This window comes from Oncorhynchus nerka, linkage group LG16, assembly GCF_034236695.1.
Source record: "Oncorhynchus nerka isolate Pitt River linkage group LG16, Oner_Uvic_2.0, whole genome shotgun sequence".
NCBI lineage: Eukaryota > Metazoa > Chordata > Actinopteri > Salmoniformes > Salmonidae > Oncorhynchus > Oncorhynchus nerka.
In genome coordinates, this window is record NC_088411.1 from 33669092 (window position 1) to 33695543 (window position 26452).

A 26452-nucleotide genomic window follows, 5' to 3' on the forward strand; every position below is an offset into this window, starting at 1 on the left:
TTAAAAACTGAAGTAGGCAAAAAATAAGATTTAAAAAGGCTCTACCAACATTGTTTGCTGTGAATGACTTTACATTAGTGTGTGTGTCATCCTGCAGCACAGCATTTTGGGGGAAGTTGAGGTCAGGTCCAATATTCACTATGCACCTAAGAGGGAAAGAGGTAGGGCCATCCTTGAAACGTTTTAGTGAAATATAATATAGTTTGGACACACCTACTCATTCCAGTTTTTTAAAAGTTTTTTTTACTATTTTCTACATTGTAGAATAGTAGTGAAGACATCAAAACGATGAAATAATACATATGGAATTATGTAGTAACCAAGAAAGTGTTAAACAAATCAAAATATATTTCGATTTTAGATTCTTCAAAGTAGAAGAATCTACTTTAAAGAATTTGGCAGTACGTCCAACCGGCCTCACAACCACAGACCATGTGTAACCACGCCAGCCTCTTCACATCCGGCTTCTTCACCTGCGGGATCATCTGAGACCAGCCACCCGGAAAGATGATGAAACAGGAGTATTTCTGTCTGATTGGCAGGGCCTGGCTACCAGCCTATGACTGCACCCCTGCCCAGTCATGTGAAATCCATAGATTAGGGAATCGAACCCAATATCCTGGTGTTGCAACGCTCTACCAAGATGGGTTATAAATCCTATTTGTGCAGACTCAATTGAATGACTTATATGGCCTTTATTAAGAGGTGCTTATGCCACCCTTTATAAAGCACAGATTTATGTCATATTTGACATAATGGGTTAAGTCATGTTTGACACGTCATTTAAAGCATGACCACATTGGTTCGTACACAATACCACCCAATGAAAAAAACATTGTAGGAATGTACTGGCTATGCTAAGAATGTGTTTATTTTACCCACATTTTAAATTGTGTGGGGTTTGTTAGAATAACAGATATAAACATTGCAATGAGACCCCCCCCCAAAAAAAAACAAAAGAAAACAAATCTGAATAAGAATGCCATGTTTCAACATCAGTGACTTGCTTAAAAAAATATCTAAATATGTGTTAATGGACATATAAAATGACTGCCTAGTATCCTATTCTGTATGTGCATGTGCTTGTTTTGCTTAGTACTCTGCACTTGCATGTGAAATGCCTATTCATGATGTATTGACATGGTACATTGTCTCTAATGAGGTCTCACAGATAGTACTGTTACTTTGGCTATTTCTGGACTGGTCGTTCACAAGGACATACAGTTGAAGTCGGAAGTTTACATACACTTTAGCCAAATACATTTAAACTCTGTTTTTCACAATTCCTGACATTTAATCCTAGGAAAAATTCCCTGTTTTAGGTCAGTTAGGATCACCACTTTATTTTAAGAATGTGAAATGTCAGAATAATAGTAAAGAGAATCATTTCTTTCATTACATTCCCAGTGGGTCAGATGTTCACATACACTCAATTAGTATTTGGTAGTATTGCCTTTAAATTGTTTAACTTGGGTCAAACGTTTCAGGTAGCCTTCCACAAGCTTCCCACAATAAGTTGGGTGAATTTTGGCCCATTCCTCCAGACAGAGCTGGTGTAACTGAGTCAGGTTTGTAGGCCTCCTTGCTCGCACACGCTTTTTCAGTTCTGCCCACACGTTCTATTAGATTGAGGTCAGGGCTTTGTAATGGCCACTCCAATTCCTTGACTTTGTTGTCCTGAAACCATTTTGCCACAATTTTGGAAGTATGCTTGGGGTCATTGTCCATTTGGAAGATACATTTGCGACCAAGCTTTAACGTCCTTACTGATGTCTTGAGATAATTCTTCAATATATCCACATAATTCTTCCTCATGATGCCATCTACTTTGTGAAGTACACCAGTCCCTCCTGCAGCAAAGCACCCCCACAACATGATGCTGCCATCCCCGTGCTTTACGGTTGGGATGGTGTTCTTCGGTTTGCAAGCCTCCCCATTTTTCCTCCAAATATAACGATGGTCATTATGGCCAAACAGTTCTATTTTTGTTTCATCAGACCAGAGGACATTTCTCCAAAAAGTACAATCTTTGTCACCATGTGGGGTTGCAAACCATAGTATGGCTTTGATTATGGTGGTTTCCTCTAGGAGGCAGAACGCGTCTCCTTCCTGAGCGGTATGATGGCTGTGTGGTCCCATGGTGTTTATACTCACGTACAATTGTTTGTACAGATGAATGTGGTACCTTCAGGTGTTTGGAAATTGCTCCCAAGGATGAACCAGACTTGTGCAGGTGTACAATTTTTTTCTGAGGTCTTGGCTGATTTTTAAAAATTTTCCCATGATGTCAAGAAAAGAGGCACTGAGTTTGAAGGTAGGCCTTGAAATACATCCACAGGTACACCTCCAATTGACTCAAATGATGTCAATTAGCCTATCGGAAGCTTCTAAAGCCATGACATCATTTTCTGGAATTTTCCAAGCTGTTTAAAGGCACAGTCAACTTAATGTATGTAAACTTCTGACCCACTGGAATTGTAATACAGTGAATTACAAGTGAAATAATCTGTCTGTAAACAATTTTTGGAAAAATGACTTTTCAAGCACAAAGTAGATGTCCTAACTGACTTGCCAAAACTATAGTTTGTTAACAATACATTTGTGGAGTGGTTGAAAAACTAGTTTTATTGACTCCAACCTTAGTGTATGTAAACTTCTGACTTCAACTGTATGTACGTAACATATCTCTACATAAAGATATGAACTTAATGTTTCTGATGAACTGTCTCAGTACCTTGCCTTGTGTTTTCAGGTAGGTTGTGACCCTGGCTTACAGTAATGACCGGAGAGTAGCAACACATGTCAAGGATTAAGACTGTAAATGATCACATTAAGATGGTTAAACAAAAACAATGTCGATGCATTTTTTAAATGCCTTAATGAGTGGCAGCCTGAGTGCTTATTGAAACTACATAAGGCAGCGTGTAGGTAACTGAACTGACATTCAAAACAATAATGTGACAATGTTAGTAATGTTAAGATGTGTAAAACGTTTTTATATGCAATATTTATGGTGACAGGGTTTGAATGTGACATTAGTGGTAGTAGAATACAGTGGTAGTCATAAGGACTTTACAAATGTTCAAAGCAAAGCACTTTAAAGGTTCAAGTTATATAGAACAGACTATATTTATCCAGTGTAGGTAGACCTGTCATTTATCCAGTCTAGGTAGACCTGTACTTTAGTATGGACGCCTTATGCCATGACAGGAAGACGGGTGGATGCTATCTTTCACTAATTATGGGAAATAATAGCATGGTAATGAGGAGTTTGGTTTCCCAATGTATTATGACTTTCTATTAATTAGGGCTATTAGGGGGGTTGAATCAGTATGAGTGACTTCATTTGCCATTGGCACTGTTTAAGTCATCCACTTTCTGATGATCCATTATCTTGATATTCTTCTCAGCATTATCCACGTTCCTTATCAGAGTTTCCAGCCTCCTCTTGATTTTTTTCTGATCTTCCAGGGCGCAGGTGATGACGATCGTCTGGAATTTTGTATCGATAGGAACCGGTGGTGCCTCGGTCACACAGGCAGCGTGCAGTGCCATCAGGCCCTTTCTGGCCCCATCCATGTCGTCAAGCAACTTTGCAGCAAGCTCATCAATCAAAGAGGTAGCCTTGCGTAGCGCATCCTCCTGTGTGGAGTTTCTAATGATTTCCACTGATATTTCAACTGTCAGCGTCCTACCCAGAAGACGGTTAGCAGTTAAAGATAGTTCCTCTCTCTCTCCTGAAAAAGAGATAGCACAGTGTTATCAGATGTTGGTGTTAAAGGCCAGGTGTAGTCAAAAAATGCATTTTCCTATGTTTTATATATATATATTGGAATAATATTGTAAAATTGTGAAATCATGAGCTAAATTAGGTAATAGACCAATTTGAGAGTTCCAAACCTCTGCCAATAACAGCTCATTTTCAGTTTTCCCCTCCCCACTTAAACCACTCCCAGACAACATTCTTGGTTGAGAAATTGCTCTTTTTGCTAAATATATATATAAAAAGAAAAGAAGAGCAATTTCTCAACCAAGAATGTTGCTAGTACTGTCTGGGAGTGGTTTCAAGTGGGGAGGGGAAAATTGAAAAATAGCTGTTTATGTATATATATTTATATATTACATTTCAATTGAAAACAATCACAGTAAGGTGCTTAATTGTTACCCAGAAATGATTTGATATTGAGATAAAAACGGCTGCATTGGACCTTTAACAAAACAGTTCACTAAAGTAAAAGTTTGTCAGATGTACCAAAATCTTACAGAAGTTCTGTCAAGAAGAATTCCTGTCTATGCCATAAAAGTAGATTAGGCCTATAGCCATGCCACCCCACATGGGGAATTGCATGGTACTTACCTTTCCCGTGCATTTTGGATTGAGGGAGGCTGTATAGCTGGATTTGCAAAAGTCATGACAGGCCTTGGACTCAACCTAAGACCATCTTTGAGATCTTAAAACATCAGTGAGTGAACTATCACTTTAAATAAGAATTTCTACCAGTGAAGTGTCCCTTTGTTTCAACCAAATGTATGCGTTTTAGGCATAAATTATCCAACCTGAGATTTCTGATGGCTATCAAACACATACCGTCACAAATACTGCGCATTTCTTCACTATTCTTTATGGACTGGATCATATCAAGTAAGCACTCTCTCTCCTGTTCCATTGAAGTTGCGGTCTCGCGTAAAGCCTCCACCCTAAAACAGATGTCATTGTCATGAGATATTTCGATAGGTTATGTATGGTAAGTGTTAGTACGTGACTCAGAGAAAGTTGTGATCATATTATTCATTCCATTGCATATTCTACAACTGTTTCTCGGTGTTGATTTCAAACATTTTTTTACAGCTGTTTAAATAAGGTTATGATGTTATTTTAAAAGGACACAGTCTGGCACCGTAAAATATTCAAATAAACCACTGTTGTAAATGATACGGTCATGGCGTACACTGTAGTGTGCACACGTATTCAGAGAACTTTCTTCCTTCTTCCACTGGCACCGTCTACTGCTTTCTATGTTTAGAATCAGTTTAAACCAGCTGTTGCATGGACCCAGAGATTGTGTAGCCGAATACCGTGTGTATTCTTCAAAGAAACTAAGACAAACAAATGCATATGATAGCATTACAGTAGCCTACAATGACAAGTGTGCGCTCTGTATTTACAACAAGGATGAATGATCTTCTCTTATACAGTATTCAGGCCAGCTGTATGTAAAAGAGCCTACCTTATTTCCAGCTGGTCCAAACTTTCAAGAAGTCGTCCGGAGCGATCTGCCATAGACATTGATCTGCTGAATTTGCCATTAGCGGCTTCAATCATTTTAGCCTGGTGGATTTTCGCTTGTGCCATAGTTAGTATAATGATCTCCCTCGAGATTAAATTCCAATGGACACCTAACGGTGCACCAGCTAGTCCCAAGAGCACAACGTAGAGGTTTCTGCTTGACAGACAGCGCCACCGAGTAAACATTTCCAAACATGGGCTGGAACTTCCCTTGCTGTTTTACCGACCCATCGGACGGGACTGAGGATTGCACTTCTGGAACGTTCAAGAGGGTGGGATTCTTTCTCCACTGCAGCCAGTAGAACGACCTAATGTTGTCTAGTTAAATAACGGTTTAAAAAAAAAAATATATAATATAATACATAAATAACGACGACCTAATCTAATTTACTTGTTGACAATATCCAGACATCCAATGATTAATGTTAAAAGTTCAAAGAAAGAGACAAGGAAAATACTTAACATCTTTATTTTTTTTAAAAAGCTCTGAACATGTGATAAAGATGCATACACGGTATGCCTCAACAATCTTTACCGTTCATGTTACTACAGTTATTACTGTGTAATCACATAGATATAAGGGTGTCGTAAAGTGTAACGATTTTGAAAGTAGCTGATATGTTACACATCTAAATAAATGACAGGCTAGCAGAAAGTAACATTTGCTGATCAGTATTCAAGAAGGCTTCTTTTGAGAGCTTCCTCCATCTCTGTGAAGATAAATTGGGGGGGGGCACAACAGGAAAAAATAATCAATATAATGTCAACCTAAATAAGAAATATAACTGTCGCAAAAACACACGAGACTACCATCTCAAAACCAATCAAAAAGTGTTCATGCTGTTCTCTACACCAACTATCTGAATATCCCAGTGTGCATTAAACGTCACTATGATTTGATTAGACATACTCACACTAAGGTTATTCTTCAAGCATGTAACGCTGGTAAAAAAAAAGAGAGGTATCATCTTGTTTTTATTATGCTACATCTACATGACCAGATTGGGCAACCGCTTGAAAACTCTTCAGAACCTTTCTGGCCATTCAAATAAGGCAATATGCAACAGGGATTGGCTGATATATGATTCAATCGAATATCGTGAAGTGCAAGACGATATATTGTGATGTTCAAATACAGTATAGTCTTGCACTTTACAAATCAAAACTGTGCAGTTTTATCAGTTAGGCTCTATCAATATGTTGAAAATGAAGTCCATATGAATGAACTAAGCCTTATTTTTTTGCCACACAAAGATTATTTAATGAGAATGTGACTAATACTATTTCTTTTTTAAAGCACAAAAATTGCACATTACTTAGTCATTCCCGGCGCAAAACAATTATCGCATATCGTGATATTTGGATTAGCATATCGTAGAAGTGGTCTAACCTAAAAATCTCCCAACTCTAACGTGTAAACTAAAATGTAACTACTGAAAAGGTCCTCAAATAAACAAAGATAAGTAAAGGTGTTACACACCAATATCAAAGTCAGTTGGCTCTCTTGCTTCTTCTGCACTTAAAGCCAAGGCACGCTTCATCTCCTCAGATTCATCTGAAACACAATGGAGAATCTCAGTTGGGAAAAAAACAGCACTTTAGGAAATATTTCTAAGAAACCTTCTATAGCTATTTAATATCTATGGTAGATGTCATTCACCAAATCACTGAACAGACCAAAATTCAAGAAACCTTCTATAGCTATTTTACATTTTAGTTATTTAGCAGATGCTCTTATCCAGAGCGACATAAAGGCGCAATTAGGGTTAAGTGCCTTGCTCAAGGGCACATTGACAGATTTTTCAGCTAGTCAGCTCAGGTATTCAAACCAACAAACTTTCGGTTACTGGCCCAACGCTCTTAACCGCTAGGCTAGCTGCAGCTATATAATTTCTATGGTCGATGTCATTCACCAAATCACTGAACAGATCAGCAAACAAAAAATAATCACCTCCATGGGGTTCAGTGTCATCTCTGACCTCATCCAAGTTCACAGCGATGGCATGTTTCATATCTTCAAACTCCTCCACTATTAAATAAAAAAGTATGAATCAAATCAGTTTAAGACCAGGAAGGTCAGTGCAGTGGAAATGAATCACGGAACACAGTCCAAACTCAAAGCAGACTTGAAAGCAGACTTGCCATTCACTTCCGGTTTAATCTCCACAGCAGCCAGTGTCTTAACAGCGGAGGAAGCTGCTGCCTTCTGCGTACGACTCTCACCTCCATCTCTAGAGCTGGAGCAAGGCTCCAGAAAGCAGTGCTGGGAGTGGTAGTGGTTATGGAAACTGGGCACGTCGTTATGACTCTTCTGACAGGATCCACACACCACGTCAAAGGTCTTCTCTAGCCCCAAGGCTTCGTGTTGAGAGTGGACATGAGTCTTAATCTGAGCAAAGGAGGCTACCTTGATGTCGCATGGTGCGCATACAAAGCTGCATTTGTCTTCACTGGACAGCAGCTTCATGCATCGTGTGAAAGTAGCCTTCCTTTCGTCTTCGGCCTTTTCTGACGACATGCATGGACACAGACATTCACTAGTTGTTGCCAGTTGACTGGAGTTGTAGTTTTCGGCCTCAGTGGGTCTATCAACCCCAGGCACATCCATGAGGTAGTAGTCCTTACTGTGCAGGCTTCTATAGTGCTCCTGGAACTCCCCCTCGGTGTCATACTGCATGCTGTCACAGAGCCCGCAGAAGTAGCGTGTCACTATTTGGTTGCTGTGCTCGTTCACACAGTGCCTGCGTAATGTGTCCTCCTTGAAGAACTTCTGTGGGCAGTGGCCACAGGCAAACCTCTGGAAACTGTGGTTTCTCACATCTCTGCAGTGCTTGTGCACGGCTCGCTCCGAGTCAAAGATGTCCTCACACATTCTGCACAGCCATCTCTCATCCTGTTTGGGGAGACATGTGGGAGTTGTAGTTCTAGCCCTGGGCTCAGTGGGAGCGCTGGGTCTGCCACTGGTGGAGGGTTTGGAATAGGAGATGGGAGCAGGCTCCTCGTCTGATACCTCTCTTTCCCTGAAGTAAGTGTGTCCACTGTGGGTCTCTGACACATGCAACAGGATGTCCTCGTGACGTGGCATGTCCACCTTGCACAGCCGGCAGTGGAATAGGAAGTTTGAGAGATGGGCGCCGCCATGAAAGCGGCTCATGTGCAGGCGAGTGATGGACGACTCATCCATACGCTTTCCACACACACCACATTGATGGAATATCTGATTGGCAGTTAAAAGGTGCTTGCTTGCCATGGCCTCCTCTGAAAAGCGCTGGCCACATTCACAGAACCATGCCACTATCGAGACACTCGTTGAGGGCCCAGCACTGCCATTCAAAGTTCCTCCGCGTCTCTGGCGCTTGGCTGGGTATCCAACAGAATCACCTCTCTCCTTGTCCCTCTTCTGTGATGGGGCAACCGCAGCCCTCTTGGCGTGTTGGATTTCATAGAAATTGCTGTAGTGCAGAATCGCCCTTTCCATTGTGCTGTTGACCTCAGTAATGTGCCGACTCAATTCTTTGTGCCTGTCAACTTGACCTTGGGTGAGGAACAGTTTGCAACACACAGAGCACTGGCCCAGCACCTGCAGTTGTTTCATAACCTGCACCACTGTTTTCACTGCCTCAGCCCTGGCACTGCCCTCTCTGCACTGCACACTGAGGGAGAAGAATAACATTAACAAAATGACAAATAAGATGATTTATCCATATGAAGGAAGTGAGATGTTGAATATGTATGTCTGTTATTGATTTATTTTCTAATACACAGACAAACTGTATATGAATCATTTGTACCTACACTGCAATTATACCTGCCTATGTAACAACCATGTAATTGCATGTACACTAACGCCATAGAGTTCAAAAGTACACAAACACAAACAGATATAAACTTACTTGAAGTGGGCCTGTGCTTCCATGTGTGAGTTAAGCCCCTTTCGGCATGTTGTACATCTCACGCTGAATAGAACCTCCTTACATAAAGCAGTAAGACGATTCTTCGCATATCGAGGGATGGGAACTGGCAATGCTGTCCCTGTAGTTTCTTTTGTTCAGAAAGAGAACAAAATAGCTGGTTACATGTTTCAATAGAGCAAACTAATAGCAGTGTATTTGGTTATGTTATCCTGTCCAAGCACTATTCATTCGCACAACCTATTTGCTCTACATGCAGATGGGGCGGCAGGGTAGCCTAGTGGTTAGAGCGTTGAACTAGTAACCGGAAGGTTGCCAGTTCAAATCCCCGCGCTGACAAGGTACAAATCTGTCGTTCTGCCCCTGAACAGGCAGTTAACCCATGGTTCCTAGGCCGTCATTGAAAATAAGAATCTGTTCTTAACTGACTTGCCTAGTTAAATAAAGATAAATTAACTAGTAATGCCAATAACAGCATAAAGAGAGTCCATATGCCGTTTATCTTTGCTCTTTCCGCCTAAATCCAATTTTCATGAGTGGAATATTTAGTGTTGATGCAGATTCATATCCTTGTTACATGATTGATTATACTTAAGAGTGGGAGAGGCAATGCTTACCACTCATGATGATGGACTGAGAGAAGTGGTTTTTGGCCGCCATGTGATGGAGGCACTCGTCCCTGGTGTAGAACAGGAAGTAGCAGACAGGGCAGGCGAAGCAGACGATGGACTGGCAGGTCTGACTGTGGTCATGGTCTTCATTAGGCGAGGAGGACAGCTAAACAAAATAACAATTTCCCCACACAATGAAAGTGAATACTTTTTCAGCTGGATTGAAATGTGTATGCATTATCTGTGGTTGAAGATTTAAACAAGAATATTAAAGTACTCATTTTCATTTCATTTTAATCTTGAGACATAATAGTATGGCAACTACCCCCAAATAATTGATCTTCCTCATTGGTATATAGTGCCACCAAGTGTATATCACAGCTAAATGCTGCTCTCTACTGCTTTGGTAGAGATGGACATCCAGTTCCCTCCATCCAATAACAAAAGCTGTTGCAGGAATGTGAAGTATTGTTACATTGTTTACGTTTTTAACCTCCAATTTTAAAACAGGAAGACTACTGTGTAAAGGTGGTCGGTCGGACGGACTACTTGCAGGTAAAAAGCTACTTTATAGTTTGAAACGGCATTCAGAAATGTCCTTTTTCTCCTCATGGTACTTGATTCCTTTAGGTTAGGAATAAAGACAGGTAGAATTCTTGCATAGAGCACATTTGAATGTTATGTGACTGAACACAATTGAAAGTGCTGTCATCTTCTAACAGTGGTTGATTGTACAGGCACAACCAACCATTGACTGCTGATGCATCCTCCAAGCCTCTTTGGTTTCAAAATGCAGACCACAGGCAACGCAAGCAAACAGCTCAGTTGGGCTTCCTTTCAGGTAGATGGTCGGATCGCAAGGAGAGTGGTCAAACCTGCAAACACAAAGAAAAAAAGTATTTCTCAAGCCAACTCACGGCTAAAATAAAAGTTGGCTGTTTATTATGTATAATTGTCACAGAAATATAAATCTCATATATTATCTAACCTTTTCAAGTGACCTTCCAGGAGAGGCACGTTGTCATAAACCCGACCACAGTTGATCACTGGACAGGTATGTGTAGACGAGCTACTGGTAGGAAAGGGGACCTGTCTGCGTCTCCAGCTAGCTCCAGTATTGATGATACCAGGTTTCACACCTGAGAACAGACAATGGTAAGACTGAGATGCTGCTCTTCTAACAAATGAAGTTAAACTTTGTGTGCTAGTTGGGACCGTTCATTAAATGTGTCGGAGTAACTATGCTGATCACTTTAGATCCTAGATCAGCATTCCTACGCTGAGACATTTTATGAATACGGGTCCAGAACTCTAGTACAAAAGAGACATTACCTGGCATCTTTAACCACATATCCACACAGCGCTTGGCATCATATGCATGTCCATTGGGACTAAATGCCAGTTCCTGCCGCCCATGAGCCTTTTGTGAGATTTGCTTCTCCTGAAATAATGCGAGCAGAGAGCAGAAAATGAAGAACTGTGCAGACATTATAGCACCCACAAAAGACAAGTGCAGAACAAGCTTCAAATGATTAATAAGATTATCATACCAACTTGAAGTGTCCTTACCTTGAAGGCTTTACACTTCTCTGCTCTTTCCTTTTTCTCTACAGTGACTTGCTGAGCCAGTCTGTCCAAAGTGGAGGTGACCTGAGCCTTCTGTCGCTCAATCTCATCTTCAATCTTCACAATAAAAAATAAAGGTGAACATTATATACCACTTACATAACATTTACATTTTTTTTGTGGTACTTTTACCCCATTTTCATGATATCTAATTGGTTGTTACAGTCTTGGCTCATCGCTGTAACTCCATTACGGACTCAGGAGAGGCGAAGGTCGAGAGCCATGCATCCTCCGAAACACGACCCTGCCAAGCCACACTGCTTTTTGACACACTGCTCGCTTAACCCGGAAGCCAGCTGCACCAATGTGTCAGGGGAAACACCGTGCAGCAGGCGCCCGGCCCGCCACAAGGAGTCGCTAGAGTGCGAAGGGACAAGGAAATCCCGGCCGGCCAAACCCTTCCCTAAAGGCCAGCCTGGGACCTGTGACACAGCCTGGGGTCGAACCCGGGCTGTTACTTTTTTAAACTGGTCTTCCACCAACCTTTCCATATGTCATTACAGTTTGGATTTAATTTATTATCTTTCACTTGACACACTCACTGTCTCTGCCATGGGTAAACTGTCATCGTCTTCACCCTCACTCAGTAAATCAATACACTCCAGTACAGGTCTGAGTGGAGCCTCCTGAAACAAAATAGTTAAATGGATGAGACACTGTCTGACACTGTCTTTAATAAACTGTTGACTCACTTAGACACCGTCTGATTTTTGTAGAAGAATATGGAATAGTTTTTGAACAATATGGGAACTGTAGTAGATGACCTAATCTGACTCAAACATCCACGTTTGGGTCAATTTCAATTCAACTAATGCATAGGATGAAAATGTGTAGCCTTATACACTTGTACCCTTATAAAGGTTGAAAATGGCAGATTTGGAAACTGATAAGCACCTAAATTGGAACACAGTTGCTGTAAAGTAACATGCTATAAATTACGTCAGAGCTCAGGCTCTGCACTTCATATGCGACAAGAAGTTGCCCCCATCCCTCCTCCATTTTTTCTTGTCCAAGTGAGGAAAATGCTGTAAATTAAAAGGACTCAATGTATTTTGAAAGATGAGACTGAGGATTATAATAAATACCACTTTGATGTCATACAAGCAAGCCAAACACCCATGACTCCAAAAGTGCACTTTACATTATCCATACAAAACTTGTGTCATATACAGTGTCAACGTTTATGATCACTATGTTTGATGTGCATTTACTAGATGACATGGCGTCATACCCTGGGTTGTTCTGAACAGAATGAGCCTGTTTGTCTATTGGAAAGAAAATTTGCCATGGAACACGGCTGTCGGCAAATAGTACAGTACATGTCAAATGCACATAAAAATCAACCGTGTCATTTTTGGATTCAGTCTTGTGTCAGGTGAACTGTCGTGTCCTGTCAACCAATGTCATTTTGTAATTTGGGTGAACTATCCCTTTAACATTGAGGGTGGGAGGGGGGTTAAATTATATATATTTTTTAAAGAAACTAATAGCAGGAACAGCATCATCTATATCAGGATGTAGATTGGAACCTAAACTGAACGACTTCAACTACTAATTTCTCTACACAGGTTTTTTTTTTTTTTACTGAGAATACATTACATAGGATGAAGAAACAATATACTACTTGTCAGATAAAGAACTGATACTGTACAGTGACTTCAAATAGTATTTACACCCCTTGACTTTTCCACATTTTGTTGTTACGAAGTGAGACTAAAATGGATTTGTCTTACAATCTAAAACACAATACTCTAATGTCAAAGTGGAACAAAAATTCCAACATTTGTTAAACATTTATGAAAAATAAAACTAATATATATTGATTAGATAAGTATCAATAAATGTTAGAATCTCCTTTGGCAGTGATTACAGCTGTGTAAGTCTCTAAGAGCTTTGTGCATTTGTATTGTGCAACCTTTGCCCATTATTTCTTCAATCATTATCTTCTTGGTAAGCAACTCCAGCGTAGATTTGGTCTTCTGTTTTAGGTTATTGTCCTGCTGAAAGGCAAATTCATCTCCCAGTGTCTGATGGAAAGCAGACAACCATATTTTCCTGTAGGATTTTGCCTGTGCTTAAGCCCATTCCGTAAAAAAATGTATCCTGAAAAACTCCCCAATCTATAACGATTACAAGCATACCCATAACATGATGCAGCAACCACTATGTTTGAAAATATGGAGAATATTTTCATTTTGTACAAGCTTCCTTCGTTTCACTCTGTCAATTAAGTTAGTATTGCAGAGTAATTAAAGTTGTTGAGCAATCTTCAGTTCTCCTATAACAGCCCTTAAACTCTGTAACTGTTTTAAAGTCACCATTGGCCTAGTAGTGAAATCCCTGAGCGGTTTCCTTCCTCTCCGGCAAGAGTTAGGAAGGACGCCTGTATCTTTGTAGTGACTGGGTGTATCGATACACCATCCAAAGTGCAACTAATAACTTCACCATGCTCAAAGGGATATATTTCTACCCATCTACCAATAGGTGCCCTTCTTTGCAAGGCATTGGAAACCTCCCTGTTTTTTGTGGTTGAATATGTGTTTCAAATTCACTGCTCAGCTGAAGGACCTTACACATACAGTGCCTTCGGAAAGTATTCAGACCCCTTGACTTTGTACATATTTTGTTACGTTACAGCCTTATTCTAACGTTGTTTTTCCCCTCAATATAAATCAACCTATAACCAATACCCCATAATGACAAAGCAAAAACAGGTTTAGAACATTTTGCTAATTTATTAAAAATAAAAACTGAAATATCACATTTACATAAGTTCAGACCCTTTACTCAGTACTTTGTTGAAGAACCTGTGGCAGCGATTGCAGCCTTGAGTTTAAAGTATGTCGCTACAAGCTTGGCACACCTGTTTTTGGCGAGTTTCTCTCATTCTTCTCTGCAGATCCTCTCAAGCTCTGTCAGGTTGGATAGGGAGCGTTGCTGTACAGCTATTTTCAGGTCTCTCCAGAGATGTCCGATCACGTTCCAAGTCCAGGCTCTGGCTGGGCCACTCAAGGACATTCAGAGACTGTCCCAAAGCTACTCTTGCATTATCTTGGCTGTGTGCTTAGGGTCATTGTCCTGTTGGAAGGTGAACCTTCACCCCAGTCTGAGGTCCTGAGTGCTCTGGAGCAGGATTTCATCAAAGATCTCTTTGTACTTTGCTCCGTTCATCTTTCCCTCGATCCTGACTAGTTTTCAGTCCCCGCCACTGCAAAAAAACATAGGGATGGTGCCAGTTTTCCTCCAGATGTGACGCTTGGCATTCAGGCCAGAGTTCAATCTTGGTTTCATCAGACCAGAGTCTTTAGGTGCCTTTTGGCAAACTCCAAGCGGGCTGTCATATGCCTTCTACTAAGGAGTGGCTTCCGCCTGGTCACTCGATCATAAAGGCCTGATTGGCGGAGTGCTGCAGAGATGGTTGTCCTTCTGGAAGTTTCTCACATCTCCACAGAGGAATTCTAGAGCTCTGTCGAGGTGACCATCGGATTCTTGTCCTTTCCAAACCATGTCCATTGAATTTACCACAGGTTGACTCAAATCAAGTTGTAGAAATGGATCCATGGAAACTGGATGCACCGGAGCTCAATGTCGAGTCTCATAGCAAAGGGTCTGAATACTTATGTAAATAAGGTATTTCTGTTTTCGCTTTGTCATTATGGGGTAGTGTGTGTAGATTGCTGAGGAAAACATTTATTTAATCAATTTTAGAATAAGGCTGTAACGTAACAAAATGTGGAAAAAGGCAAAGGGTCTGAATACTTCCCGAAGGCACTATAATTGTATGTGTGGGGTGCAGAGATTAGGTATTTATTTTAAAAACATGTGAAATACTATTATTGCACAGAGTGAGTACATGCAACTTGTTTAGCAAATGTTTACTCCTGAACTTATGTACTGTAGACATGCCATAACAAGGGGGTTGAATAATTATTGACTCAAGACATTCCAGCTTTTCATTTTTTATTAATTTGTAAAAATGTCAAAGTGGAATATTTTTTGGGGACATTATGGGGTAGTGTGTAGGCCATGACAAAAATTCTAAATTGAATCGATATTAAAATCTTAAATGTAAGTAAATTTAATCGAAAATGTAATCTATGTAATTCCCAAAAGTAACTTAATCATGGGAGGGCCAAAAAACACCTTTCTTGTAAAAATAGTTATAAATTGCTGAGGTGTAGTGACTTTTGAGAACACAAGCTCAAGTACACAGTACAAAAATATGAAATATTTTAGATTATGCATTTCCTTTTCCCCCAAAACTGTATGAATAAGGTTGAAATTACATTATGTCTAAATATAGTAGAATACATTTATAAAATGACTAACTATAAGATTTCACCTTACTTCTGACTGTAAAATACATATTTGTATATTTAGAGTTAGAGAAAAGGTTCATATTTTCTGAAGATCTCTTGATCAAAATGTTTGCCCCAACCGCTGTGAACGTCTCTCCGTCAATGATAAACAGAAAGTGTTTGAATCTATCTCGGAATGTGCTATGGCGACAAAACCACTATCCTGCTGCTACGATGTAAGGATTCCAGGCATATGCGTTGTTAGTGGTTGTGACTTGGGTTCAGCCAGGGCTTGATGGACAGTTGGAAGAGTGAATGAAATGGAAGGAGGGACATTCCAGCTTAATGTGGTGTCAGATTTCACACAGGCAGAAGATACATTCACCCTGTATCCATGAGAATCAGGCCTACATCTAAATGCAAGCCATTTCGATCTATGGTGTCCACAGATTGATTTCTATGCAAAAATGTTGGTCAGAACCAGTACCAGAACCATGCAAGTCACCTAAACAGGGGACTTTACATCTAAAAGGTCTTTAAATTTCAGCTATAACAACAAAATGTGTAAAAAGTCATGGGGTGTGAATACTTTCTGAAACCACTGGGTTGAGACTGGCGTGGGGGTCTTACTCATTGTTAGAAAAAAACATTTGGTTCAAATCAGATTTTAGGTACTATTTGTATTAAATATGATATGAATCCTATAAATTAAAAATGGCCAATTTGGGTGCAATCAATAAACTTAATTTCTTAGAGATTATATTTCAACAAAATGTTTTGCAGGAATGCTAGCTAACCTTATCTGTTTCTAACTACAGAAACGATTTCAGAACAATATATGATGATGGTGGGTGTCATGGTTTGCTGAAATTACATGGAACGACGCAATGACAACATAGTAGAGAAACCTTTGAACCTTTGGTTCTGCAAATGACAAATCACTTACTGACACAAACTCCACCTCATCTTCATCTTCTGCTCCAGTCGGGGAGGACATTGATTTTATCTGGAGTAAAAAAAACTACATAATAAAACAGACAACTCATTCAAATCGATTCCCACTGATAATAAACTAAACTTTGTCAACATCATTATCCTCATCCAGCTGTCAGTATGTCTGGCATGGCTATGATGACCAATAAGTACATTGTTACAATGATAATAGCTAAAATCTAAAACAATGATAGTTAATTACAATGTCACAAATTGTTTGTTTTCATGCAAGCGTTCTCCAATTTGCCATCACGTGTGTTCAACATTAGCTAGCTATAACCCCTGCTAGCACTAGTGTGAATAACTGCTCCAATTCAACACTTTTGCTGACTAGTTAGCTAGCTAAACTAGTTGAAACATTGTCGAAGAAAACACAAGAACGAGGCAGCTTCCTTGGTCTAGCTAGCTAGCTAGCTAACGATAGTTAGCAGGTCACCGTGCACAACAAGCCGTCTATACTTTGCAGACATTATACACGTATTTATTAGGTAAAACCATTTAGCCACCCAAGTAGTTTGATAACTACATAATTATCGTTAAAGTAAATTTAAGCACCAGCGGACACTCACCAAGAAACGTTTTCGTGCAAAAGGGATGTTGATTTTCTGCGGGTGTTGCTGGGACTTGGAGTTCTAAGGAAAAGCGCACGGCAGAAACATTTAGTTTCGCAGTGCTGCTGTCGCATTGGGGGGAAAACATAAAACTGTCGTGTCGACATTAATTCATTCATGAATTATAAAGGCAATTATTTTTCTGGGGGGAAAAAAAATCACATTTTACTTTGGAGTCAGGTGGTCTATCAGACGCATTTGCCTTTAATCCAGGAAACCGATAAAGCTTAATTTGACATAATTGTTATGTCAAAACCCTTTCATCTGTGCTTGAGCCTAGCTTGGCATGGGCCTACTAACAATTATCTATTAAGCAGTGTCATGTCATGACAATTAGGCCTGTGTTATTATAGTTTAGCCTTAGCCTATAAATAGTCTAGCATATTTAATACTACACTGTTTTAATTGATCATATATCAGAGACCAGGTTGATGATAGAGACTGATCGTGATACTCAGGCAATATGCAGCATCTTTGCTGTGCGGAGCTCGGATGCCGATGCTCACTCCCCTTGCATGAGTAAAAAAAAAAAAAAGCTATTCTGCTGAGTCATGGGTTGTTGCCTTACATTATTGAAATCAATAGAACTGAAGGATAGTCTGTAGTCTAGCCTATGTTTCGGGCTGCAATGAGACGTTCACTATATCCTGTCAATAATATTACCTTCGCTTTCAGTATATAGGGCAGCAAGCCCAGAACCGGTTGTCTGTGCGCAGGAGGCGCTGCCCTACATCGCGTTTTATAATGATTGCTGCAGCGTTTTTGGTCTTATTGAGACCGTATAGTATTCAAGTTGTTTTGCTATTATTGCTGCTATTGCTTGGAACTATTGCAACAATTCTTTTTTTCTGTTGCTGGCATCGGAGGCTTCGTAACGGGAAACATCCTATAAAATCTGTGCTTTCAGGGCGCTCAAGGAGTCGCGGTGAGTAGAGGCGTCGTCAGCATCTTCAAGCAGTGCGGCTAATCCACCAAACCAAATGCGTGGCATGTCTGCAATATGTTCAAGCATTTTCACACGATTACCTGTTAAATAGGATATAGCCTAAAGTGTATCCTGTGCTATTTTAAGCTACTTGACACACTTGAATCGCCATTATTTTCAGCAGATAAACATAGCATTGGCTACAGTTTAGTGTAGACTCACTGCTATGTGCATGGCCTTGAGGGAGAAATCATATATTACTATCAGTGTCCAAATATATATTTTCCACTTTATTCACAGTCTTAATTTGTCTAATGGTAGTCTATGATGTCATTACGATAGCCTAAATGTAGCCATGTGCTTATGTGATGTGGTTGAAAGTATCCGAGTGAGTTAAACATATTTTCATTTGTCCTAGAAGCTGGTCTCCGGACGCATCATTTTCGATCAGAGGTAATCATTCGTTTTTACTTCGGCCAAGGTCAGTAAGTAGCCAATGTCTTCTTTCAAATACAAGATTGTGAAGGAAGTACAATCATATGCTGCTCTGTGTTACTTTTATTATACTTTACTGTATACTTTTGAGAGTTGTGTTGGTGCGCTATTGTTAGGACTGTGTTATGCGCATTGCGCATGTGTGATCAATAAATAATGTGAATGATTCTGCACTTTATGCAGCTTGACTATTCTGGAGAAAAAAATCCACATTTTAATGAAAACTTACAAAATATGCCAACATAAGCGATTACAAATTGAACATTAAAAACCACTTAATTACACAATTAACTTATTAGGTTTATGGCAATCCAAAACCAAAGTTCCATCCATTAATGACAATATTTGTCATTATGATCCATAATAATACATTGATCATCCAACTAGTTAAATGTCTCAACCATATTAAACAATTTCGGAATCTTTTTCTCTCTCCTTTTTGGACATGATGTGCCATGTTTTTACAGGGTTTCAGGCACAGTCCGCGCCATGCCAGGAGGGCACGCGCTCGAGTGGCAGAGGAAAAGCCTCTTGTCGAAATTCCCCAGAGTGATCATCAGAGTGACTCGTCCACAACTGTGAGGAAACGAAAAGTGAAGAAAAGAGTCCTTCCAGACTTCTATCACTCAGTACAAGTCACCCCAACACGCAAACCCGTAGGTATATTCTTGCGTAATTATAGCCTAATGCCAGTCATTGTCATTTAGGGTATCCATTATAAATGAAATCTGCCTTGGTCAATTATCAGTGCGCCGATTTATTTTCTATTTTTCAATTAACAAATACTTGCTACAGCGATGATATGGGTCCTTAAATTGTTAAAGTAACCAACATGCGCGCGTAATCCCTATTAACATGATGCAATTATTGGATGTTTTTACGCAATAGTTATTAGCCTTCAATAGTTTGACCTTCCGTACCACATCCTGTCGATGGTATTTGAAGTTGAAGCCTTGAAAGTTCAGCAATTTCTTGATATTGCTCATGTTGTCATTTTGCATGTTGATACACGCACCAAGCAAACCTAGTACAATGCCATATTAATAATGCAACCAAATTATTGTCGATATTTTAGATTAACAATCATCTCCATTGTAGGCTACAATCCTTAAACCTCACCATACGCCAAACTCTACTGGGGCGAAAAGCAGGATGTAGACAAAATGTTGGTACATGTGTGCTTTTGGGTGTGTCTACATTTTCTTTGTTTATTCTGGATGAATCTTGCTCAGTATGGACTTTCAAGTTACAACTGAGATGCATGACTCAAGTTACAACTGAAATGCATGACGTTAAGACGTCTTAACCTCTTTGTGTTATGATTACATTGTTTCAAATGGCCAATATTCATTACAATTACCTCTAGAATTTAAAATAGTATAGGCCTATAATAGATTAACAATGTCAATTTGAATGTTACTTGTCCCAAATGTATAATGTTTGGTTTCTGTAAACATGAACATTTACTGATGGATCCTTTTCTCTTGTACCCTCAAGTTCTCAAGAAATACCTTGATTCTTAATTTACTATAATGGTAGCAATAGCCTACCATGTATGGTTTAAAAAAGTATAATTCTAAATTGCTTTGGGACTTTTTACATTCACAGGCAAGAAAATATGAAGCAAATATTAGGCTAACTAACATAACATCTATGGAGAATGCAGTCTTTATTGTCTTATTTCTGACATAATGCTGGATGCTGTGGCCTTGTAGCAGGAAGTATTACAAATATTCATTGCTGTTGACTTGTAGCCTAACGGATAAAAAAGTAAATTGAGTAAGATTCTGTTTGCTGGTGACTTTCTACCCAAACTCCTTGCTCCGGCCAAACGCTACACCACGCCCACGGACGTTAGATTCTTCTCTGCAATGTAGATAGATAGATAGATAGATAGATAGATAGATAGATAGATAGATAGATAGATAGATATATAGATATATGTTTTAATTGCCAGGGTCACCCACCCCATACTTTGCCTTACGACTCAAACTGAATCATTCCGCTTCTATCACCCTGGCAATTAAAACAAGTGTTTCGCTTATTCTTTGTTTGAGGTGGTATCGGTTTGTTTATTTTGTCACCTTTGTCACTCACTATGATCACAATAAAGATAATGTAGGCCTTCAGAGTCGGACCTCTTGTCATCAGGCAGAGTATGTACTTTTGTAATTTGAGTGAACTATCCCTTTAAGACGTTCGACCTTGACGAGGTTGATAGGTGTCGGGTTAGGGTCGATACATTACCCCCTTCCTTCAGGGAAAGTATGTCTGGACGCTTCACTATACCAAGTCCCTCACGTGTACACGCCAGGCCTCAAGGGCACCATCCCATTTCTGACACCATGCAACGAATTCAGGGGTAGCCCCGACGTGAACCCTGGTCCATCGACTGTTAAGCCAACACCTAAACCGTTAAGGGGAAATTTGAAACATGTTCTGCTTCATATTCATCATATCCAGCACCACCCCAACATCAACATATGTGAAAATTGCACGTTTCTATGTTTTGTTATAAAAAAAGATAGAGGAAGATAAATGACATGATAAACCAATTAGTAGGCAATATGTAGACAATGCCTACACATAATTGGTTAAAATCAAACGATGCACAGTGATGATGTCATTGGAAACACTTATCTTCCTCTATCTTTTTTATAACAAAACACAGTCAGTGTGGTGCTGGAGATTATGAATATGAAGTAGATTTTTTAAATGTTATTTTCCTATGCCATGCCCAAGGTGTGGCACCAAGGTTCAAGTCCTGGTCGGGGCTACCCCTATTGCTTTCTTTACCATGCAAGCAGTCTATGGACAATGTATGACAGCAGTCCATGCTTTGTTTTAGTTTAGCTGGTAGTGTTTCTGAATGCATTTGTGACACAAATCTCATATAGCATTTAGCAAGTGTGGCACAAATCGCATTCAAGTGATGGGACTGATATTAGCATTTTTCTATAAGTGACTTTGATAAGATTCACAATTAATTTTAGATACGTTCAGATGGTCTGGACAAGATGCGTGAAAAATGCTAACATCGGTCCTATGACTTGAATGGGGTTTGTGCCTCAAATGCTAAAACATTAGCATTTTTAAACATTGCCAGGGATATAAAACCAAAGCATGGTTTGCTGTCATGCCTTCTCCATACACTGTTTACATACTAAGAAAACCAATGTGTTATTTTGTGATATGGGTGAACTATCCCTTTAACGGTTAAGGCGTTGCCTTCACAGTCCCTGGACCACAGTGCGAGTCCCGGTCAGGGCTACAAAGTTCATGGATCATTATATTTAGGTCATATCATGCATTGTTTGCACCATTTCAAGCATGATTGCTTTCACCATTGAGCAAGAGCATGCTTTGTTGATACACCCATGGTCAATCAAATGTTGGCGATTGACTGTGATATACCCTGAGTTAATTGTTAAAGGCCCAATGTAGCCGTTTTTATGTCGATATCAAATCATTTCTGGGTGACAATTAAGTACTTTACTGTCACACATTTTCATTAAAATTGCAAAAATGGCTTTGTATCATGCAAGAATTTTGATAGGACTGTCTGGGAGTGGTATGAGTGGGGAGGGGGAAGCTGAAAACGAGCTGTTATTGGCAGAGAGGTTCGGAACAGTCTTTGTTATTGGTCTATTAACCAATTTACTGCATGGTGATGTCACCATGGAAAGCTGCAACACCAATGCCAACCTGCTGATTAGAAGGTCCTGTATTTTCAACCAGCAACTATAGTGAAATAACACTGATCAAATGTTTTCTCATTTTTACAGTGTGTGTTTCATAGGCTGTTGTGCAATATGATACAAAACACAGGAAAAACAGAATGTTGACTGCACTGGGCTTTCAATGTCCTACTCTAGTTTAGATTTAAACAGCAAAGTTGTTCTATAATTGTGCGAACTCAACATGTGACTGTATAACCTATTGCTATTTGAGCAGCCACACCCTGCCTCGATGTGTCATCACATGGTGTGGATAAGTATTAGTTATGTACTTGCTCAGTTACCCTATCACAGAGCCTAGACACAGAGAGACGGCCTAGACAGACAGACAAGAACATCATTAATAACCCAACAGAATGCATACATTTTTATTTGGACTTCATAAAGATTATAAGGACAGTGCTCTAAAATTGCACATTCATTGTCAACTGGCAACATTTCTAATGAATGGCACACAGAGCACATGCGCATCAGGCAGCAAAACAACAAACCGACTGTGCATCACAAAGGATGCTCATGGACCAGTCTCTGGATTTCTGATTGGTTTTGGACGGTAAACATGGAGACTACGCAGTCACCACTAGACACGCATCCACCCAGGATGGCGCTGTAAGACCGCGTCATTGGCCACAGCTTGCGGATTGAATAATCAGAAATACAGCGCTTGGCTCCTCCAGACTCCATCCGCCCTCTTCTGTATCCTAGGATGGTGACGCGTTGACATGCTAGAGCTCTCGCATCGCATGATACTCTCCCTGGCCCAATCTTTTCACACTCTTTGGGGACTTGACATCATTTCGGGCTCTCAACCCAAAGGGGAGACAAGCATAATGTAATGAGCAGAGTGCATCGCTAGAAGGGTGTGGTTCTGATTAAAAATAACATAGCCTGCCCCGACGCTGTCTGAGTTTACAGCAAGTGGATAAAGGATTTCGATATAATCAACTGATACCATGTATACAGCGGTAAGTCTTATTTCTGGCCTGGCGGGGGAGCCAGATACAATTGATTTTCATTCTAGCTGCCTGCTTCTGCTTTAGCTTTTTATTGTTGAATCAGAGATCATTGCTAGGCGAGCTGGTGGCTCACACTACGGTGGCTTCCCTAGAGCAATGTACATTTACATTACGCACGTCAGTTTAGGCAACCGTGGGAGTAGCGATGGTGAGACATGTTACATTGTGTCTTTCTGACTGTGCTCATATGTGTGTTGTCATATTTGTGTTACGATGGAGCGAGCAACACATTGATAATTTATTTCTATTGTTTCAACAGAGCTCCGGTTCTGGCAACGCTTCCCTTCACTGTTCCATGTCTTCATCCGCGGATTTCTCGGACGAAGATGATTATAGTCTTAAATCTGGTTCGGTCTCACCGGCACCGGGGGACACGTTACCCTGGAACCTACCAAGACACGAGCGACATAAGCGACAAATTCAGGGAGGATCCGTTTTGGATCCAGCAGAGAGAGCTGTGCTCAGGATTGCAGGTGAGTGCCCATATTTAATTGATTGTCAGGGCCGGATCTAGCCTTTTGGAGTCTCTAAGCGAGACTTGGTTGCTCCCCCTTCCTCGCGGGCAAAACATTTTAGTGGTCCTCCTTTAAAAAAAGTGGATAATAAGATACTTTTGAAGCGAATTTCCTCCAATTCTACACATTTTGCCATGGGGCGGAGAGACATTTGTGCAATTTTATGTCAGATTTCATGCAATTCTATTCATTTTGCTATGGAGGCAGAGATAAATAAAATTCAATTTTGCAATCAAAAATTGTTAGCTGACATGACTAATTGGGTGACTGTCAGTGACTGACATAACAAGTGAAAAATTGCTGATCCACAACCAAATTTAGAACCTGCACCTTGTTAGTCTACTATTCTAACTCTCAACAGTAAATTGAGACTCTGATTTGTAGGGGGGTGGGGGGGCCCTAAGCTACCGCTGGGGCCCTAAGTGATCGTTTATGTGCTGCTGATAATATAACATGAAAGCCTATTGATTTTTCACATCTATCAGATATGGCGCATAGCAACTCTGATGTGTAGGCTACAGGCTACAGGTTCTATTTATTCTCCATATAAATGGACTATGGGCAATTACAGTATAGACTGAAGCAGCTGCTGGACAGTCACACATATAAGCAGTCAGCCACTGTCACTTCTGATACATGTCCAATTCAGACAAAGCCATACATGTGTGTAGGTTTCTGTAGACAATAATTAAGCTTCTGTCTCATAAGAATAGCCTATAACACAAATTAATAAATGCATGTCAAAACCTGTAGGCGAGGTACGTTATTTGCTGTGTTGGAATGCTCACATTAATCCTCTATTCTATTGACCGTCCAATGGCTGTTGAGGTTGAGTTCTTTAGGTGAAAGTGCAAGGAGCAGTTATCATTGCCTGTGCATAAGGCTGTGCATTATGCTATTAGAATCGAAATTTGAATATTCATTGTAATCCTTTAATACATGGGCTTATAAGCTGCAGGGGCTTTATGAGTGCAACTTTTATGTTGGTCTGATGATATTTATTTTGATTAACATGTTTTAATTTTTTTAATATATATTTTTAAATGTGATAGGAATCATTTGATCAACATCTATGCCACAAACTGGGAATTTCACAGTATTGAACCATGTGGCATGCTGCAAATGCAGTCTGTGAAACAAATGAGAGTAGGCCTAGTAATGATACATTCCAGGGGCGACCTTGCTAAAGGATTTGTTTTTTTCTTTGTTTCTTTTTTGCAAAAAGACTGTTCTCAGACCATAATTTCAGTTCAGTGGCCTTGACAGGGCTGTGATAGGCCTATGCACTTTTCAATTCAGGAATGAATCGTTAGTCATATGATCAGAACCATAACTACAAAGTCAAGTATTTGGTTGGCAATGGTAATGGCAATATGGGTATATCTGCAGGGTGTGCCGTCTCGCCCACTTATCTCCTTTTCCTGCTTGATGACATTCCTCAACAGAATATTTGGCTTTGATAAAAATGGAGCAACAGGAGTCTATCATATCATAATTAAGCCTGATGTGATTATAGACACTGGCAGGAATGCGGTTTTAACCAATCGGCATTCAGGATTAGACCCATCCATTGTATAACATATCATAATCCAGCCTGATATGATCAAACGACCAACATTATGTTATTATAAGGCTACATATGCTATTGCCTATCACACGTACAACCTTCAGTGTGTTGCTTGGTATGAAATGCTATTTGATGTTTCTAAAAGGGGCCCTTATTGTTTTGTTCACGATGTGAGTAGTCCTAAAACCCATCATTTTTATTACCTGAATCTCAGGATCCATGGATTACTTACTAGTTAAAAAATAATTCGGTTAATATAGTTTGGTTGATCTATCCCTTCAATTCACCAGTCTTGAATCTTCCTTGTGGCAGGGTGTAGTCATTGTTCAGGTGGATTTGATTTGATAGGATCCCCATTAGCCGACGCCAATGGCGACAGCTCATTATACTGGGGTTCGATAGATAACAAAGAAGACATTACTGACAAAATACTTTACAATTGACATACATTTAGATGCATCTGACCCTTTCCCAATGATGTCTGATACTGGGAAATACTTGCCCTCTGATTTCTCCCCTTTTATTCAATCTTATTCATGTCTGTAACTGTTGTCCATACCATCTTGATCACTTCTCCCTAGAAAGCATTGGCCTATTGATTCTCTGTATTTTATGTAAATAATCTGGTTGAATAGAGCCTGGACTGTGTTGAAATGCATAATCATCAGCATCCTCTGTTCATTCTGGACTGCATTTCCTCTAGAATGAAACCCTTTTAATATTAGGACCTGTGAGGACATCTCCTCTGCCTGCTGTTGCATGTGAGCTACATGCAGACTCATGCAACAGAGATGGAAAAATATATATACAATATTCCAGATTAGTGTATCATATTTATAACACAAATAATTTTTTGATCA

The 26452-nt window shown here is 39.9% G+C and overlaps 2 protein-coding genes and 1 long non-coding RNA gene across 6 annotated transcripts; 1 reads left to right on the forward strand and 2 right to left on the reverse strand.

Annotated features, from left to right (window-relative positions):
• Window positions 1–853: 853 nt before the first annotated feature.
• bag2 (BCL2 associated athanogene 2) lies at window positions 854–5527 on the reverse strand. Its single transcript, XM_029648278.2, has 3 exons — window positions 5229–5527; window positions 4589–4698; window positions 854–3737 (listed from the first exon to the last, which is right to left on the reverse strand). Exons 1-3 carry the CDS (start codon window positions 5471–5473, stop codon window positions 3343–3345), a joined length of 750 nt encoding a protein of 249 aa, XP_029504138.1. The 5' UTR covers window positions 5474–5527; the 3' UTR covers window positions 854–3342.
• Window positions 5528–5740: 213 nt separating this feature from the next.
• On the reverse strand, window positions 5741–17383 carry znf451 (zinc finger protein 451). Of its 4 annotated transcripts, XM_029648276.2 has the most exons (14): window positions 17296–17383; window positions 16680–16739; window positions 11978–12061; window positions 11379–11492; window positions 11142–11250; window positions 10798–10948; window positions 10558–10684; window positions 9816–9975; window positions 9181–9328; window positions 7430–8940; window positions 7239–7316; window positions 6768–6842; window positions 6202–6229; window positions 5741–5997 (listed from the first exon to the last, which is right to left on the reverse strand). In XM_029648276.2, the coding sequence occupies exons 2-13, from the start codon at window positions 16728–16730 to the stop codon at window positions 6216–6218; spliced, it is 2622 nt and encodes an 873-aa protein (XP_029504136.2). In that variant the 5' UTR covers window positions 16731–16739; window positions 17296–17383; the 3' UTR covers window positions 5741–5997; window positions 6202–6215. The 4 variants fall into 4 exon arrangements, with proteins under 4 accessions (XP_029504136.2, XP_029504134.2, XP_029504135.2 ...); XM_029648274.2 differs by lacking the exon at window positions 6202–6229; XM_029648275.2 differs by lacking the exons at window positions 6202–6229; window positions 17296–17383 and adding an exon at window positions 16929–17225.
• On the forward strand, window positions 11423–12130 carry LOC135561236 (uncharacterized). Its single transcript, XR_010459344.1, has 2 exons — window positions 11423–11512; window positions 11601–12130. It is a non-coding gene; the product is annotated as an uncharacterized LOC135561236 (long non-coding RNA).
• Window positions 17384–26452: the final 9069 nt, after the last annotated feature.